This window comes from Phacochoerus africanus, chromosome X (assembly GCF_016906955.1).
Source record: "Phacochoerus africanus isolate WHEZ1 chromosome X, ROS_Pafr_v1, whole genome shotgun sequence".
Classification (NCBI taxonomy): domain Eukaryota; kingdom Metazoa; phylum Chordata; class Mammalia; order Artiodactyla; family Suidae; genus Phacochoerus; species Phacochoerus africanus.
The window spans coordinates 60,695,339-60,713,629 of record NC_062560.1 but is presented as its reverse complement, the minus strand read 5'-3'; the positions used below and the strand labels follow the sequence as shown (position 1 = coordinate 60,713,629).

The window sequence follows — 18,291 nt, the reverse complement described above, 5'->3', positions numbered from 1 at the left end:
CCTTGTTATGAACTCAATAGTTCTGTTAGTGAATCCTAGAATCACAGTAGCTTTTTTTCCCTTTGTCATATCTTTGTGATTCATACTGCATTTACAGTTAAATTCAAGTCCTCAAGTCTCTTTCATATGCCAACCATCACCATTGTTCTGTAGTTGTGAAGGTAAAAGAAACCATTATGACATGTTTTTTTTTTCCTGAGAATAATATATATTACTTTACAAAACCTGAAAATCAAAACCATGATTTTTAATATTTAACAGTTGTACATAGTATTTCATCATGTAGAAATGTCAATTTACTTAAAACCAGTCCTCTAATGTTAGATATTAAGATTGTTTTGAAAGAAATTGTGTGCTGTAATAAATCATGTTACAGCAAACATACTGGTACATAAGTACAATCCACATCTTACCATGATTGATTGACAAGGCCCTTGGCATCTGGCCCTGACTACCCCTTTGACCTGACTGTGTACTACACTCTCCTATTTCTCAATATCCTCCGCCACACTGGCCTTTTCAGTTGCTCCTTGATAAGCCAAGCTCACTTCTGACCTGAGGCCTTTGCATTTACTGTTTGCTTTTCTTGAAATGTTCTGAATTTTTCCTGATTTGCTCCCTCACTTTGTTCAGATCTCAGCTTGAGATCTCCTCCTCAAAGAGGCCTCTCCCACACATTCTTCTAAAGTACCCTTTTCCTATGCCATCATTCTCTACGACTTGACTATATATTCTTCTTATCTCTTACCATCATCTAAAATTATTTCATTTGTTTTTTTTTTCTGGTCACTGCATCTGTAAGAATGTCTTCAGTTTCATGAGGCCAAGGATCTTAGTCTTGGTTTATTGTATCCTCAGCACCTAGAAACAGTGCCTGATCCACAGTTTGTTGCTCAAAAAAGTTTGTAAATCTTTTTCCATACTGATGACCACTTCTTTAGTATAAATACCTATGTGTATAATTACTGGGCCAAAGGATAAAAACATTTTAAGGCTTTTCATATGTATTTTCAAGTTGCTTTCCAGAAAGGTAGACCAATTTACATTCCTAATAGCAACAGACAGGAATACTCATCTTAGTCACCCTTGCCAACATTAGACATGAAAGCAAAAACAAAAACTTTGCTTCTTTGAATAAGAGCAAAAGATAGAGTTCTATGACATGTCCTAGAGATATCTCACCAGGGTGACAGTGATCCATTGATTGCAATGGACTGGGTATAGTTCTCTGAGAATTTACACATTTATTGATGTGCTTCAAAAACACTCTATTACCTTGTCTATGTGTCTTTAGTTTATCTACAGGGATAAAAGAATGATAGTAGTATCTGGAGAGCTGTCACAAAGAGCAATTAGACTTGTACATAGCCGAGACTCATTGGGATGTTTCATAGGACAGCATACTTTTAGCTCAACCAAGAACAACTTTCTAATAGCTATCTGGAATACAATGGGCTGCCCTGTAAGACTGTGAACTTCCCCCTACTGGATTACTTGTTTTCAAGAAACCAGAGGCTAAACACCTGGTAGTGGTATTATAGAACACTCATGACTTACTTACATGACAGATGTAGTCACGTGAATGCCATATGCTCTAGCCATAAATTCATCCTATTTTCTCTCACACCAGAATGCAGATCAGAATATAAGGGAGGGAGCACGATCTTGCCACAGACATAATCTTAAATATCAGGTATGTGGAATGTATATGTGTGTGTGTGTATGTGTGTATACATATGTGTGTATCACAACTGCTAGCAACTCCCCAGTATGTCCCAACACCATTGTTGAGAACCACTATAATAGAGATTCTTTATATAGAGTGGGAAGTAGAGATGAAAGACCTCTGGGGTTCCTTTAAGCCAGTGGTTCTCAACCCCTGGCTGCACATAAGGAATTTCTGGGGAGCTTTTCAAAACAGGTGCACCAGGTCCCACCTCAGACCAATTAAATCAGAATATCTGGAGGTGGGGTCCCAGGCTCCATGTGTTTAAAAGCTCCCTTGGAGATTCTAATGTGCAATGAGGATTAAGAATTTTTAATTCTTTTTCTCTTTCTTTTCTTTCCTTCCTTTCTTTTTTTTGGCTGTCCCGCGTCAAATGGAGTTCCCAGGCCAGGGATCAGGCCCTAGCCACAGTTTTGGCAATGCCAGATCCTTAACCCACTGTGCTGGGTTTGGGGATTGAACATGTATCCCAGGGTTCCAAAGACGCTGCTGATCCCATTGCACCACAGTGGGGACTCCTACAGTCCATAATTCTTTTAGTATTGATTTTAGTATTACATTATATCTCAGAATGATAAGATCTGGTAAAAATTGTAACATAAAGAATACCAGACTGGGAATTAGGACACTTGAGCTCTAGTCTTATATTTATTAGACAAATGCTCCCTCTTTTCTGCCAAAGGGGAGAAATGACAATATTTGTAAACATGCTATGGTGTTTTTTTCTTTTATCTTTTTAGGGCTGCATCCGTGGCATATGGAGGTTCCTGGCATATAGGGGTCCAATTGGGGCTGTAGCCATGGGCCTATGCCACAGCCACAGAAACATGGGATCCGAGCCATGTCTGTGACCTACACCACAGCTCACAGCAACGCTGGATCCTTAACCCACCGAGCAGGGATAGAACCCGCATCCTCATGGAAATTAGTCGGGTTCATTAACCGCTGAGCCATGATTGCAACTCCTCTGTGTGTATCTCTTACCTCTGCTTCCTATTTTTGGCTGACCTTTTCATCGACATTCAGCTCATGCTTTCTACTTCAACCACAGTAGAGAGTCCATAAATGTTTGTTGTGTAAATGAATCAGAGTCAGTCCATCTCCCTGAGATGAATATGCTGAGGTTCTATAATGTGCTCCTATTTCTTTGCCTTGTTTTCCCCATTAGATTATAAGCTCTCTGAAGGTAAGGATGAGCCATTAGTCCCACTAAGAGCACATGGTATGCTGCATTCCTGATGACTATCCAAATGCTTTAATGCCACTGTGACTATCTATTTCTCATGACTTGCTTCTCTCTGGTGTTGTGGCTTTACAAGGCTCAGTTCCCCATGTAGTGCACTATCAGCTAATAAAATCAAGTAACTTTCCAAGAATCCAGCTAGGGTATTTTGTGAGTTGTTCTCTTTTAAGTAGAATGTGGCTGCAGGGCACAATTGGGGTAGTGGTGAACTGTAGTGCCGGGAAAGTTAATGTTTCAACATAAAACATCTAGGTTTGATCATTATGTAGGACTATCATTACATAAGTAAATAAATCATCCTTCAAAGTCAGATTGTTCCTAACTAGCCTTAACTTGGTGTGTTCGATCTTAAAGTTCCCACTCAGCTTCTGGTCTGCAATTTTTACTGATGACCATGAGGTGGTAGAAACAAATCAGACGTGGAGTCAGAATATTTGGTTTTAAGTCCCGACTGTCATTTGGTTTAATGACCTCGGGCAAGGTTATTTCCCTTCCATGGGTCTCAGACCCATCTGTAAAATACAAATAATAAACAACACCTCACTGGAATTTTTTGTGACAATGAAAAGAAGTAACATATATGAGAATAGTTTACAAACTGTAAAGTGCTATAAAAATGTGAAGGATTATTATGACCACACTGGAACCAGTTTCAATGAAATGGTATAGAGCGCTACTACCTGTTCAGACTGGTAAGAACCTGAAAACATTTAGAGAGCCCTCATATACTTGAGCCCTCTCAAGTAGCCCCATGTTCTACACAGAGCTAGCCCCACAAGCACCCTTCAGTGGAGCCAATAACTCCGAATGGGATAGAAGGACTGAGGTACAGGTCTGGGGCTGGCATATTCCCACTGGCAGTGAAGACTAATGACTAGAACCCCTGAAAGAGAGCTGCCTCCTACCCCTTGGACGTTCTTCTTGGACATCTTAACTAATGTTGTTGGCTTCCATTCCTCATCATCCTCATTGCCACCATCACTATCACTGTCCTCAGGCTCATTCACAGAATATTCCGAACTATATTTTAGATCTTCAATGTCCATGCTTTGTTCCAGGAACTTTTCTTTAAAACGGGAAGGCTTGGGCTAAGAAAAAAAGTTTGGAATGATTATTTAACAATAAAAACAACAACAACAACAATGCTTATAGCTGTTGCCAGCCATATTCTCAGAGCAGAGATTTCAGACCCCCTCAAATATACCCCATTGGCTTTACCAATCAGAGGAAATTCTGCTTTAGCCCTTGGCTTGACTGAGTCTTTGAAGGGGAGAGAAAGTGAAGGGACAGAGGCTGAGCAATCTGAGGGAGGAAGAAAGGACTTATGAGATAAGTATCTTTGGAAGCATGGCTAATACCACTCTTTTCTCATGCTCCTCTTCTTCCTCCTCCTCAGCTGTGTTACATAACGCCTGTACATGGCCCAAAGTCAGCCTTCTAGGTAGGGAGAATGCCTATTTTCCTCAAGATTGTACTGTAGTTTTATCTGGGACTCCAAGGAAAATTGAGGTGCTGGAATTTGGGAATTTTAACTCTCAACCTCTTCTAAAAGGCGGTTTTAGCACACTCACCCCAAACCTTGGCTATAAGAAGCTATTACAGGCACTGAGCAGTTTACCTTAGGTGGGATGTACTCGAAAGAAGAGTCTGGAGATAGAACGGTATCCTTAGGGAGATGAGATTTCTGTTTGCTGGCTACTTGGAGGAGGTTCAGTTTCTATTTGAAAAGAAGAGACAAAGTGTACATTGCAGGGCAGCTTCTGAGAGTGTTCATGGCTAAAGCATAAAGATTCCTAAATTAGCGTAATTTTAAGCCATAGTAAAGTGAGGCAGGGTAAGAGTAAAATAGGTTGAAGGATTCCCACTTTATAAGTTCAGCATTAGATTCAGAAAGGAGCAAAGTTTAAAAAATGTGTTTATACCATTTGAAATGCATTTGACTATATCACATGGAAATTAGATGTAGACCTCATAAAATCAGTCTGTCTTTATACTTGGGGTTGTTCCCAAGAGCAGGCCTCAGTTACAGTAAGATCGCCCAGGAATTATTAAATGGTTGAGAAGCTGTACTACCTGCTTCATGATTTCGTTCTCTCGGAGAAGCTGCTGATTTTGCTCACACACTTCCCGCATTTTCTCAAGTTCTTCGTCCTATTTCCAGATAGTGCAGTGATAGTGGGGTTATTTTGGGCACTACATGCGGGTTACCAAACAACTCACAGAGATGAAAACATCCTACTGCCAAGTTGCTGGCAGCAGATGGTTTTTGCACAGCAGGCATTGGCACCCAGAAAAATGCTTGATCCTCACCAATTCCTAGGTGTCCTGAATGCTACCTCTATTCCAATGCTCCCAAGCAGCCATGACTGAACTCATAGGAGCCATGGGCTCTGCCTTACACGCCTTCCTCATTATGTTCTATTTTCTAGTCTTATATCCTCTTAGTCACATCAGGATGCTAATAAAGAAACCCACCCAGAGAGTCAACTGCTTCTTTGAAGTCTACAGATGTTTTTGTCCACCCTTCTCAACACTGACTAGGCAGTTTTTTTGCTACACTAATAAGCCTGATTAAACTTCCTGGCACTTAAGACAATTAGATTCATGCATATGACCTTAACAAGTTTGGTTATGTTTTGATGGGAGGTGCCAAGGAAACCTTGAAACTGGTAGTTCAGGAAAAAGATTCTAAGTTGGATAAAAGAGTGCTCCAACATGCTACTAAAGGGTGTGGTGTTCCCAGCCTCTGGAAGAAAGGCAGACCCCAGGCATTTTACAAATAGGTCAGGCCTCAACTCAGAACAGGCATAGAAGAGACAGCTAAATGCCCGAGATGACTTAACTTTCTCAACTCTTTAGAGCTCAGGGTTGAGGCAAAGAACCAGGAGGTCTCAAAGTCTGGTGTGGAGTAGGTACTGTCATTTCTGTACCAAAACAGAGGTTATTCTATGTGTGGCTACATCCTAAACGCCCCTAAACGGATCAAATAAGGCTAACAAGATAACAGAGGCTACCATTATAAACCTTCTTTCCAGTAGATAATTACTGTTTGCTGCAAGTACAAGGGTCGAAATCAGACAGGATTCTCAGGCCTGGAGACCCCATCTCTGGAAACCTTTGCCTCATCTCCATACCTGACACTTTAGGGTGCTCAGTAGCTGTTGTTCCTTTTCGCTGACTGACTCCTCTAGCTGCTTCTCTGTCATTTGGCTTTGTTGCAGCTGGCTGAGGAGGTACAGCACCTAGGAAAAGATACAACCCAATGGTACCAAAGGAATAAGAGGAAAAAGGAATTCTGGTTTAGTTCAATCCAGTGACTCCTTTGTGATTTCAAATTGTTCTCTTTTGTTCTCATGACTTGAAATAATAAGCACAGCCACAAAGTTATCAGCATGTTCATCTTGGTATTAAAGCTGGAGGCTAAAAGCCATTGTGACCAGCATTTGTAAACTTAGATAAGTAATGTTTCTCTGTTTCTGGTTTCCTATTTGCAATAATTGGAAAAGACTACATGACCTTTTGAAGGAAACCTCATACCCTCTATTATTATTATTATTTCTATTTTTAAACTAACAACAAAAAGCAATGCTAGGTTGTTCCTCAGTATAGCTTCTTGGCTTGCCAGTTTACCTTCTCTTGGTGCTTCTGCTCCACTCTCACCAGTTCTGCCTGTAACTCTGCCTCTATCTCAGCAAAATGATTTCGTTCCTCAAACAACATCTTCTGCATGTCAGCACAGCTGGCCTTGTTCTGTTTCAGACTGCTTTCAAGCTTGCTGACCTGTATTTTGGAGGAGACCAGCTGGAAGGGATAAAAGATCAGTTTATTTGGAGAATGGCCACCTCTTCCCATTCACTAGGCAGGAAAATGGCAGCTTTCTTGAAACGGACTGAGAAAAGTTCCTCCATGTCCAAGTCCATTCTTATTTTTTCAGATCATATGGATTCTACCATTGAATAGTAACAACACTACCTAAGCCAAGAGCCCAGATATCTGTTGAGATAGATACCTTAGAGCTGGAAGCCACCGCTAAGGTCATTTTTAATTTCTTGCTCTAAATCAAGGCAAGAATAAATGCAAACAGTGTATAACAACTCCAAATTCTGATATTCAAGAAGTTCTTCTTTAATTTTAAAGAGGAATCTATAGGACACACCCTTACAGCTATTATGTCCCATTTTAGAATGTCTGCATTCACATGTTGGAACTTGTAGACATATTAGCTGAGACTGTAGCTCTGGCTTTTCAGGCTAGATTGATATCCTATGCTGGCCTAGTTTTATTTTATTTTTAAAACTTTTTTATTTTTTGTCTTTTTTTGCCATTTCTTGGGCTGCTCCTGCGGCATATGGAGGTTCCCAGGCTAGGGGTCGAATCGGAGCTGTAGCTGCCAGCCTACACCAGAGCCACAGCAACACGGGATCCAAGCCACGTCTGCAACCCACACCACAGCTCACAGCAATGCCGGATCATCAACCCACTGAGCGAGGCCAGGGATTGAACCCGCAACCTCATGGTTCCTAGTCGGATTTGTTAATCACTGCGCCACGACGGGAACTCCTGGCCTAGTTTTATATTGTCTACTTTTCCAGATGGTGAATATCATATATACCAGTGTTCACAAGTCTAATCAGGATTTCCTTAGTATGATAAATCTGCTAACCCAACACAAAAATGTACAAAGGACAGCATTGCTCAAACTTGTAGAGTCAGAGTTTATATGCTTGCTTGAAGTAAAAATGCCTCAATCACCAGAGGTGATAAATTTTAATTCCTCTTGTGACAATGGAAGATGATACATTAAGGTCAGTAAAGATTTTGTTTTCTAGATTATGTATCTTAAACTTTTTGAATATAATACATCTCATAGGTATTTTAAAAAGTAGTACAGTATAACATTTTACATTTGACCAGTGGTCTACTATGGCATCCTGATCTTTTCATAATAACAGCGAATATTTATTGAGCACCTGCTATATGCCAGGCATGAGTATCAACTTGCAAGTCATGTATTTTTCTAAGTGACTGGCCCGTACTTGTTCACACAAACCTTTACCCATAAAACTGTTTTTCTAATGTTAGTGTCATTGTGGTATCTACCACGATCAGTGGCAATAATACTACAACGGTATTCTAGGCTAACGTCTTATTTCACCCACCAAGCTCAGACTCCTAATCACTGACAGAAAGAGAGATGTTTACCTCTCCAATTAAATATTTCAGGGCACACTTGGCTTCCAGAATGGTAGCAATATTCTCCCAGCGGTGTTTTGGCCTATCTTCACTTTCTGCGTCAAGCAGCTTCTGTTGTAGGTCGGCAATCTGAGCACTCCTTCAGGGAAAGAAACAGTACACCTTACTGCTAGTAGCCTCAACATCAAGGAGAGGGGAAGAGCTCTGAGGAGAAACTTCAAATGTTTTGTGGACAGAGGTATCAGCTAAACATCATTTAATAATGATTGAGTCATTTCGTTAGGATTTTATACATTATCTCAAATTCTTTAAAAAGGCACTCTAGGAGTTCCCGTCGTGGCTCAGCGGAACCAAATCCGACTAGGAACCATGAGGGTGCAGGTTCGATCCCTGGCCTTGCTCAGTGGGTTAAAGATCCGGCGTTGCTGTGAGCTGTGCAGACATGGCTTGGATCTGGTGTTGCTGTGGCTCTGGTGTAGGCCAGTGGCTACACCTCCAATTAGACCCCTGGCCTGGGAATCTCCATATGCCGCGAGTGCGGCCCTCGAAAAGAGACAAAAAAAAAAAAAAAAAAAGAGGCACTCTAAGGCTATTCTAATGGTTTTATTTTTATTAAATATTGGTTGAAATAAGTGGGTCATAGAGTGGGACTTGGAAAAATTTGTTTCAGTAAGCGTTTTTTTTTTTTTTTGGTCTTTTTGCCTTTTCTAGGGCCGCTTCCCTCGGCATATGGAGGTTCCCAGGCTAGGGATCGAATCAGAGCTGTAGCCGCTGGCCTATGCCATAGCCACAGCAACGAGGCATCTGAGCTGTGTCTGCGACCTACACCACAGCTCACGGCAACGCTGGATTGTTAACCTACTGAGCAAGGGCAGGGACCGAACCCGCAACCTCATGGTTCCTAGTCAGATTTGTTAACCACTGTGCCATGGCGGGAACTCCTCAGTAAGGTTTTTGTTGTAGTGCCTTGACTATAATGTGACTTCCTCTTGAGGCCTTAGACGCTTGAACCGTGACATGATGCCTCACCTAGGACAAGATTCTGGTTAGAGACCTGGAGGAGGAAAAAAAGTTCAAAAGAACAAACAGACAGGAGTTCCCGTTGTGGCTCAGTGGCTAACGAATCTGACTAGGAACCATGAGGTTGAGGGTTCGATCCCTGGCCTTGCTCAGTGGGTTAAGGATCTGGCGTTGCCGTGAACGGTGGTGTAGGTTGCAGACTCGGCTCAGATCTGGCGTTGCTGTGGCTGTGCCATAGGCTGGCAGCTTTAGCTCTGATTTGACCCCTAGCCTGGGAACCTCCATATGCTGTGAGTGCAGCCCTAGAAAAATACAAAAAAAGATAAAAAAAAAAAGGAACAGACAGATGCTCTTTGCTGGAATCGAACACCAAACTGATACCTATGGCTGGTGTTGTGAGAGATTATCTTAAGTACCTGCCACCGGACTGAGAAGTTTCAAAGAAGGCTAGATACCATGATCCTGGTTAAGCTTCCAGTTACTTTATGATCAAGTATGGGCTGAGATCAAGGCCCACACAGTATTTCAGTTTCATTAATAGTCTCTTTCTCAAATTTGCTAGGTGCCCAATGAGGGGGAGCACACTGGCAGGTGTGTAACATACAGTGTTATATAAGGTACTATAAGGAAGATGGGTACCAAAATAATCTAAGATAGCTGTTCTTATATTTTTGTGTCTTGGGACATCTTTACACTCTTTCTTTTCTTTCTCTCTCTCTTTTTTTTTTTGTCTTTTGTTGTTGTTGTTGTTGTTGTTGCTATTTCTTGGGCCGCTCCCGCGGCATATGGAGGTTCCCAGGCTAGGGGTTGAATCGGAGCTGTAGCCACCGGCCTACGCCAGAGCCACAGCAACGCGGGATCCGAGCCGCGTCTGCAACCTACACCACAGCTCACGGCAACGCCGGATCGTTAACCCACTGAGCAAGGGCAGGGACCGAACCCGCAACCTTATGGTTCCTAGTCGGATTCGTTAACCACTGCGCCACGACGGAAACTCCTCTTTTTCTTTTTTTTTTTTTTGGTCTTTTGTCCTTTTAGGGCCGCACCCGCAGCATATGGAGGTTCCCAGGCTAGGGGTCTAATTGGAGCTGTTGCTCCCGGCCTACACCACAGCCACAGCAATGCCAGATCTGAGCCAAGTCTGTGACCTACACCACAGCTCACAGCAACGCTGGATCCTTAACTCACTGAGCAAGGCCAGGGATTGAACCTTCAACCTCATGGTTCCTAGTCGGATTCGTTTCTGTTGAGCCATGACGGAAACTCCCACCTTTACACTTTTAAAAATTATTGAGGACCACTAAGAAATTCTGCTCATATATGTTATACTCATAGATATTTATAGTATTAGAAAGTAGAAGTGAGAAAAATATTTATTAATTCACTTAAAGTTACAAGAATCCATTACACATTAATATATTTTATGAAAAACAACATTTTCCAAAATAAAAAATAATTTAGTGATAATAGTGGGCTTGCTTTACATTTTTACAAATCTCAGTAATGATTGGCTTAGTCGAAGATAGCTGGATTCTCGCATCTCCCTCTGCATTCTGTGTGCTGTGATGTGTTCTGATGATGTATGTAAAGGTAATCTGGTCGCACATGGATATGTAGTTAGACAAGGGAGGAGCATTTTAATAATCTTTTCAGATACCTGTGGATATTCTTCTTTGAGACCACACCAAAACTCAACAAGTTCCTTAAAAGTTAGTTGAAACATGGTTATGTGCAATCTGAATGGATCTTTTACTCATACATGATCCTGTAACATGTCATTTGGAAAACAGAGTCATGTAGAGCCCTCAAATGTGCACAAACTTCATTACACAATATAAAAAAAATCACAGTTGTTAATATCACTACTGGTCTCATTAGAAAAGTTATGAAAAACTGTCAAGTTTACAGTGGAAGATACACATTTTCCAAAACTCTGATTTTCACTTGAAAGTTCAAATTTTATCTCTGGTGACAAATACTGTCAGTTGTTTTCCTTGAAGTGACAGGCTCACTCTGTTCATTTTTGAGAAAATGTCTGCCAAGTACCCAAGTCTGAATAACCACAGTTTGTCTGTCACTCGTCCTTTCAAGTAAAAATGATGTTCTGTGAAAAGAGGCCCTTTGATCTCACACCTCAAACATCACACAAGTGCTTTTCCTCGAGACGAACATCATTCTTTGGCAATAGCACAAGTGCTTTATGTGCTCTTCTCGTTCCATCACACAGAATATTAAAAAGATCTGAACTCAAGGGTTGAGATTTAATAAAAATTAACAATTTTTACTGCTTTTTCAAAGCCATTCTTAAGTAAGACTGATTTAAAAAAAAACAACCTGAGAATGTGTGGTGAAGTATTTAATGACCGCTAGTATAGGATGGTGCCACTGCCTTGATTCACACTAACGTGCCAGCAGTTTTGTCCACTGTTGCTTTTGTACTGTCATGGCAAATGTCAATGTGGTAAAAACAACAAATAATGTCTTAATATTATTATAAAAATAGTTTGATATTATTATAAAAATAGTTTGATCACTTAGACTCCCTAAAAGGGTCTCAGAGACCTCCAGAAATTTGTAGACCACACTTTGAGAAGCCTGGCCTAATATACAGTCTTTTGCTTCAACAACCTTATAATCTGCCTAGATTGACAAGACTAATACATTTAAAACAATTAATAAAATCAAGGTAACATATATCATTTGTACTACATGACTGAGTACTGTAAGTTTTGAAGGAGTTTAGAGAAAAGGAAAATTAGTGAGGGATGAAGAGTCAGGGAAGGCTTCTTGGAAGAGGTGAATCAGAACAGTTCAGAATTATTATCTATCAAGTGCCTTTCCCTGTCTTCTCTGACAATTCATGACCCTTAGCTATTTCAAAATTTAGTTTAAGTCTCATCAACTTTAGGGAAATTCCCTTGATTAAACTCATGTCTAATTTTCCTCTACTTGGCATTTGCCCTATATTTAAATAATCATTTACTAATGCACAGTGGTGTGCAGGTAAATGTTTAACAAACAGCACCTAAAAATACCAGAACTGATTTGTAGCTTTTGCTAGTTTCTTTAGTGTAAATACTCTTACCATAAGCTATCGATGGTTTACAACATTCCTGAAATTTTAGCAAATAATTCCGACACACCACTGTGAGTCATTATATCGCTTCCTCTTGAGAGCAAGGATGATGCCATCTATTCTTTCTATATATCCCCACTATATCCAGTGCAGCACAAAGCAGAAACTCAAATGTGGAGTGACTTAAAGATGTGTCCGAAGATAAACAGCTAGTGTGTGTTGCTAAAAACCAATTAAATGATCTCCAAGGTCTTCTTGGCAACAGAATTCTATTATCCTAAGACACTATAAACTATCTAGCAAAGTTCTATTCCTTCTAGATTTCATAGATACTTAAAAGACAATAATAGTGATTAAAGAGCATTCACCAGAGTTCCCGTCGTGGTGTAGCAGAAATGAATCCAGCTAGGAACCATGAGGTTGTGGGTCCCATCCCTGGCCTTGCTCAGTGGGTTAAGGATCCAGTGTTGCTGTGAGCTGTGGTGTAGGTTGAAGATGTGCCTCGGATCTTATGTTGCTGTGGCTGTGGTGTAGGCCGGCAGCTGTAGCTCTGGTTAGACCCCTAGCCTGGGAACCTCCATATGCCGTGGGTGTGGTCCTAAAAAGACAAAAAAACCCCAAAACCAAACAAACCAAAAAAAAAAAAAAAGCATTCACCAGGGCCTCCCCTTTTTTTGCCACACCTGCAGCATGTGGAAGTTCCTGGGCCAGGGTCTGAACCCAAGCCACAGTAGCGACTGGAATTGCTGAGCCACAGAGGAACTCCACTGAGAACTTCTAATATGTCAAGTGCTGTTATGTACTTACATACTAATCTCATTTAATGCTCATGAGAACTTTTCTTGTACATTTTATCTATCTTGGTGATGATCTCCAAAGTTTTCCTCTTCCGAGGGTATTGATTTTCTGGTATCATTTCTTGGGTTTCTTTAAAGTTTCACTTTTAGTCAGTTCTTGTGGTATATCATAAAGAGCATAGGCTTTGGAATTAGATAAACTGGGTTTCAAATTCTGTATATAACTTTTATTTTATTTTTTTCTTTTTAGGGTCACACCTACGGCATATGGAAGTTAGCCTAGGGTTGAATCGGAGCTATAGCTGCCCACCTATGCCACAGTCACAGTGATGCAGAATCCGAGCCCGGTCTGCAACCTACACCATAGCTCATGGCAATGCCGGATCCTTAACCCACTGAGTGAGGTCAGGGATCAAACCCACATCCTCTTGGATACTAGTTGGGTTTTTTACCACTGAGCCACAATGGAAACTCCAATTTTATTCTTTTAGGGCTGTACCTCTGGCATATGGAAGTTCCTGGGCTGAGGGTCAAATTGGAGCTGCAGCTGCCTGCCTATGCCACAGCCACAGCAACCCCAGATCTGAGTCATATCTCCAAACTATACCTCAGCTTGTGGCAATGCCGGATCCTTAACCCACTAAGCAAGGCCAGGGATCAAACCCGCATCCTCATGGACACTATGTAGGGTTCTTAACCCTCTGAGCCACAATAGGAACGCCAAGATCTTTGAACTTTAGTTTTGATCTCTAAAGAGAGAAGAATGATACCTCATAAGGTACACCTTATAGGGAGAGACTGAATGAGAAAATATATGTAACATGTCTAGTGAAGCATACAGTTAAAAAAAATCATTACTTTCTTGTTTCTCTGACATCACAAAGCTTTTAAAAATCAAGCTTTTGAATCACTGATTGATAGGTTCTATTTTGATTCAGGGCACAAATTTTTATTACGCCTTAGAGATAGTCCTATTACCTGAGTTCCATTTCAGTCTCTAGGCTTTCAATCTGCTTTGTAATGGAATCTTCTGACTCAGTAACTTGACCACGCAGTTCAGCAAGTGAGAACGTACGCCTCTGTAAAGAATAGTGAAAATGAGGTTGAAGTACTAAAAGGAAAGTAATTCTCTAAAGTAGTGAGGGGATTCTAGGGAGTGCAGTCTGATCACTGGTAACATATTTCCATAGGGCACTTACCCGAAGTTTAGGAGGTGGATTTTCCCCAGATTCCATTTTTTCTTTGAGTTGAGCCAGATCCTGAGCCAGGATCTTTCTGTCTTCCAGAAGGTCATTCAGGTGGCGTTTGGCTTCCTCAGTACTGACCATAACTTCAATTTCATTTCCAAGCCAACTCTAGAAGATAAATCAGTGATGTTGGGTTAGGGATGAGGAATCTCTGGGCCCACAGGCTAGATTCAGCTCCAGATTTAATTTTACTTGGATCAGAGCCCAAGTAACTAGAGGTGAGTTTTCCACTTGTGCCTATCCTTGCCCAAAGTCCCAATAAATCTCTAAGAGGTTAACAGCAATATCCCATCCCGAAAAGGTCACAAGAAAGTGGCTTTCTGCAGCAAATCTTTCCCCAGATATCCTAGCATTTCTACGTACTCTGTCTTTACCTTCCTTCCCCATTTTCTCCTTAACCTTTGTCCTTAACAAGTCGTAATGTAAAACAAATATATTTTGATTATCTGTTCTATTTAATAAATAGATAATCATTATTAATCTTTAAAATAGATGAATGGATTTTTTTTTTGTCTTTTTGCCATTTCTTGGGCCGCTCCCGCGGCATATGGAGGTTCCCAGGCTAGGGGTTGAATCGGAGCTGTAGCCACCGGCCTACGCCAGAGCCACAGCAACACGGGATCTGAGCCGTGTCTGCGACCTACACCACAGCTCACGGCAACGCCGGATCCTTAACCCACTGAGCAAGGGCAGGGATCGAACCCGCAACCTCATGGTTCCTAGTCGGATTCGCTAACCACTGTGCCACGACGGGAACTCCTGAATGGATTTTTTTCAAAGCAAACAAATTCAACTAAAACAAGTTGTTTAAAAAGTAACAATCTCTGAGAAAACTTTCACTTAATTATGAAGATTTACTATGCTAAAAGTAATCAAAACAAATTTGGAGTGGATATATTATTATCAAATAATACAGAATTCACATCAAAGAATACTATTGAGAAGAACAAAGCTGGAGCTAGGCTCCTTGATTTCAAACTATACTACAATGCTACACTAATCAAAACAGTATGATACTGGCACAAAAAAAAGACATATATTTCAATGGAACAGAATAGAGCCCAGAAATGAACCCACACTTACTCGGGCAATTAATCTACAACAAAGGAGGCAAGAATATACCAATGGGGAAAAGACAGCCTTTTCAATAAATGATATTGGGAAAACTGAGCAGCTACATGCAAAAGAATCAAAGTGGACTACTCTCACATACTATGCACAAAAATAAATTCAAAATGGATTAAAGATTTAAATGTAAGACCTGAAACCATAAACCTTTTAGAAGAAAACCAGAGGCAGTAAGCTATGTGTCATCAATCTTAGTAATATTTTGGGGATATGTCTCCTCAGGCAAGGAAATAGGAACAAAAACAAACACATGGGACTATATCAAACTAAAAGGTCTTACGCGGAGAAGGGAACTACCAACAAAATGAAAAAGGCTACCTACCGAATGGAGAAGATATTTATAAATGATATATCTGATAAGGGGTTAATATCCAAAATATACAAAGAACTCATCAACATTAAAAAAGTGAGCAATCATATTAAAAAATGGGTAGAGGGGAGTTCCCATTGTGATGCAGTGGGTTAAGAATCTGACTTATATCCATGAGGATGCAGGTTTGATCCCTGGCCTCGCTCAGTGGATTAATGATCCGGTGTTGCCATGAACTGTGTTGTAGGTCACAGAAGTGGCTCAGATCCCATGTTGCTGTGGCTGTGGCCGGCAGTTGTAGCTCTGATTTGACCCCTAGCCTGGGAACTTTCATATGCTGTGGGTGTGGCCCTAAAAATAATTAATTTAAAAAAATGGGAGTTCCCTTCATGGCTCAGTGGTTAACAAATAGACATGTGATCTGAATAGACATTTTTCCAAAGAAGACATACAGATAGTTGACAGGCACATGAAAAGGTGCTCACCATCACCAGGGAAGTGCGAATCAAACCCACAACATATTAACACACACTTGTTAGAATGGCTGTTATCAAAAAGACAAGAGATAATAAATGCTAGTGAAGATGTGGAGAAAAGGGAACTCTCATGTACTGTTGGTGGGAATGTAAATTAGTGTAGTCACTGTGGAAAACAGTTACAGAGATTCTCGAAAAATTAAAAACAGAACTACCATATGATCCAGCAATTCCACTCCTGGGTATTTATCCAAAGGAAACAAAAACACTAATTAGAAAAGATATACGTGGAGTTCTCATTGTGACTCAGTGGGTTAAGAACTGGACTAGTATCCAAGAAGATGTGGGTTTGATTCCTGGCCAAGTTCAGTGGGTTAAGGATCCAGCTTGAATCTGGTGTTGCTGTGGCTGCAGTGTGGGCTGGCAGCTGCAGCTTCAATTTGATACTTAGCTTGGGAACTTCATATGCCGTGGGTGCAGCCATAAAAAAAAAAAAAGACGTACATGCCCCTATGTTCATTGCAGTATTATGTTCAATAGCCAGGATATGGAAGCAACCTAAGTGTCCATTAATGGATGAATGGATAAAGAAGATATGGTACATTTATAAGATGGAATATTACCATTAGAATGAAACTTGCCATTTGCAACAACATAGATAAATCTAAAGGGTATTATGCTTAGTGAAATAAGTCAGAGAAAACCACCGCGTGATTTCACTTATAAGTGAAATAAAAAAAAACAAAAACAACAAAACAGGAGTTCTCGTTGTGGCGCAGTGGAAATGAATCCAGCTAGGAATCAAGAGGTTGCAGGTTTGATCCCTGGCCTCGCTCAGTGGGTTAAGGATCCGGCATTGCCGTGAGCTGTGCTGTAGGTCGCAGACAAGGCTTGGGTCTGGCGTTGCTATGGCTGTGGCATAGGCTGGCAGCTGTAGTTATGATTAGACTCCCAGCCTGGGAACCTCCATATGCCATGGGTGCGGCCCTAAAAAAAGCAAAAAAACAAAAAACAAAAAACAAAAAACAAAAAAAACCCCACCAAAACCAAAAAAACCCCCAAAACAAATGAACATAGCAAAACAGAAACAGGCTTATATAGGAGTTCCCATCATGGCTCAGTAGTTAACGAATCCGAATAGGAACCATGAGGTTGAGGGTTCGATCCCTGCCCTTGCTCAGTGGGTTAAGGATCCGGCGTTGCCGTGAGCTGTGGTGTGGGTTGTAGATGTGGCTCGGATCCCGCGTTGCTGTGGCTCTGGTGTAGGCTGGCAGCTACAGCTCCGATTCGACCCCTAGCCTGGGAACCTCCATATGCCGCAGGAATGGCCCAAGAAATGGCAAAAACACACACACACACACACAAAAAAAAGAAACAGGCTTTTATAGAGAACAAACATGTCAGAGAGGAGGGGGTTAGAGGGAGGAAATAAATAGGTGAGGAAGATTAAGAGGTATAAACTTCTAGTTGCAAAATAAATGAGTCAAGGGCATGAACTGTACAGTGTAGGGAGTATAGTCAATAACTATGTAATATCTTACGTAGTGACATATTGTAACTAGACTTATCATGATGATTATTATTTTTTTGACCGGGCCAGGGCCGGGGGTCGAACCTGCATCACAGCAGTGCTTTGCACCACAGCAGTGACAATGCTGGATCTTTAACTCGATGCACTATCAGGGAACTCCTTGGTGATCATTTTTAAATGTATGAAAATATTGAATTACTATGCTGCGTAACAGGAACATAGTGTTGTAGGTCCATTTTACTTCACAAACCAACAAACTAACTAGCAAATTCATAGAAAAAAAGATCAGATTTGTGGTTACCAGAGATGGGTGTGGGGTAAGGAGAATTGGATGAAGGCAGTCAAAAGGGACAAACTTCCAGATATGAAATAAATAAGTACTAGGAATAATGTACAACATGATACATAAAATTAAGCCTGCTGTATGCTATATATAAAAGTTGTTAAGAGAGTAAATCTCAGAGTTCTCATCCTAAGGAAAATATTTTTAGTATTTCTTTAATTTCGTATCTATTTGAGATGATGGATGTTCACTAAACGTATT

General features: G+C 40.8%; 1 protein-coding gene across 2 annotated transcripts in view; it reads right to left on the bottom strand.

Annotated features, from left to right (window-relative positions):
- Positions 1 to 18,291, bottom strand: part of KIF4A (kinesin family member 4A) — a 130,415-nt gene that overhangs the window by 9,273 nt on the left and 102,851 nt on the right. For both annotated transcript variants that reach the window (XM_047765088.1, XM_047765087.1), the window contains exons 21-28: positions 14,255 to 14,410; positions 14,034 to 14,134; positions 8,172 to 8,301; positions 6,600 to 6,770; positions 6,104 to 6,211; positions 5,043 to 5,120; positions 4,588 to 4,686; positions 3,875 to 4,057 (exon numbers count right to left, since the gene is read on the bottom strand). In XM_047765088.1, the coding sequence (XP_047621044.1) occupies positions 3,875 to 4,057; positions 4,588 to 4,686; positions 5,043 to 5,120; positions 6,104 to 6,211; positions 6,600 to 6,770; positions 8,172 to 8,301; positions 14,034 to 14,134; positions 14,255 to 14,410 (1,026 nt within the window). The remainder of the gene's footprint in view (positions 1 to 3,874; positions 4,058 to 4,587; positions 4,687 to 5,042; positions 5,121 to 6,103; positions 6,212 to 6,599; positions 6,771 to 8,171; positions 8,302 to 14,033; positions 14,135 to 14,254; positions 14,411 to 18,291) is intronic.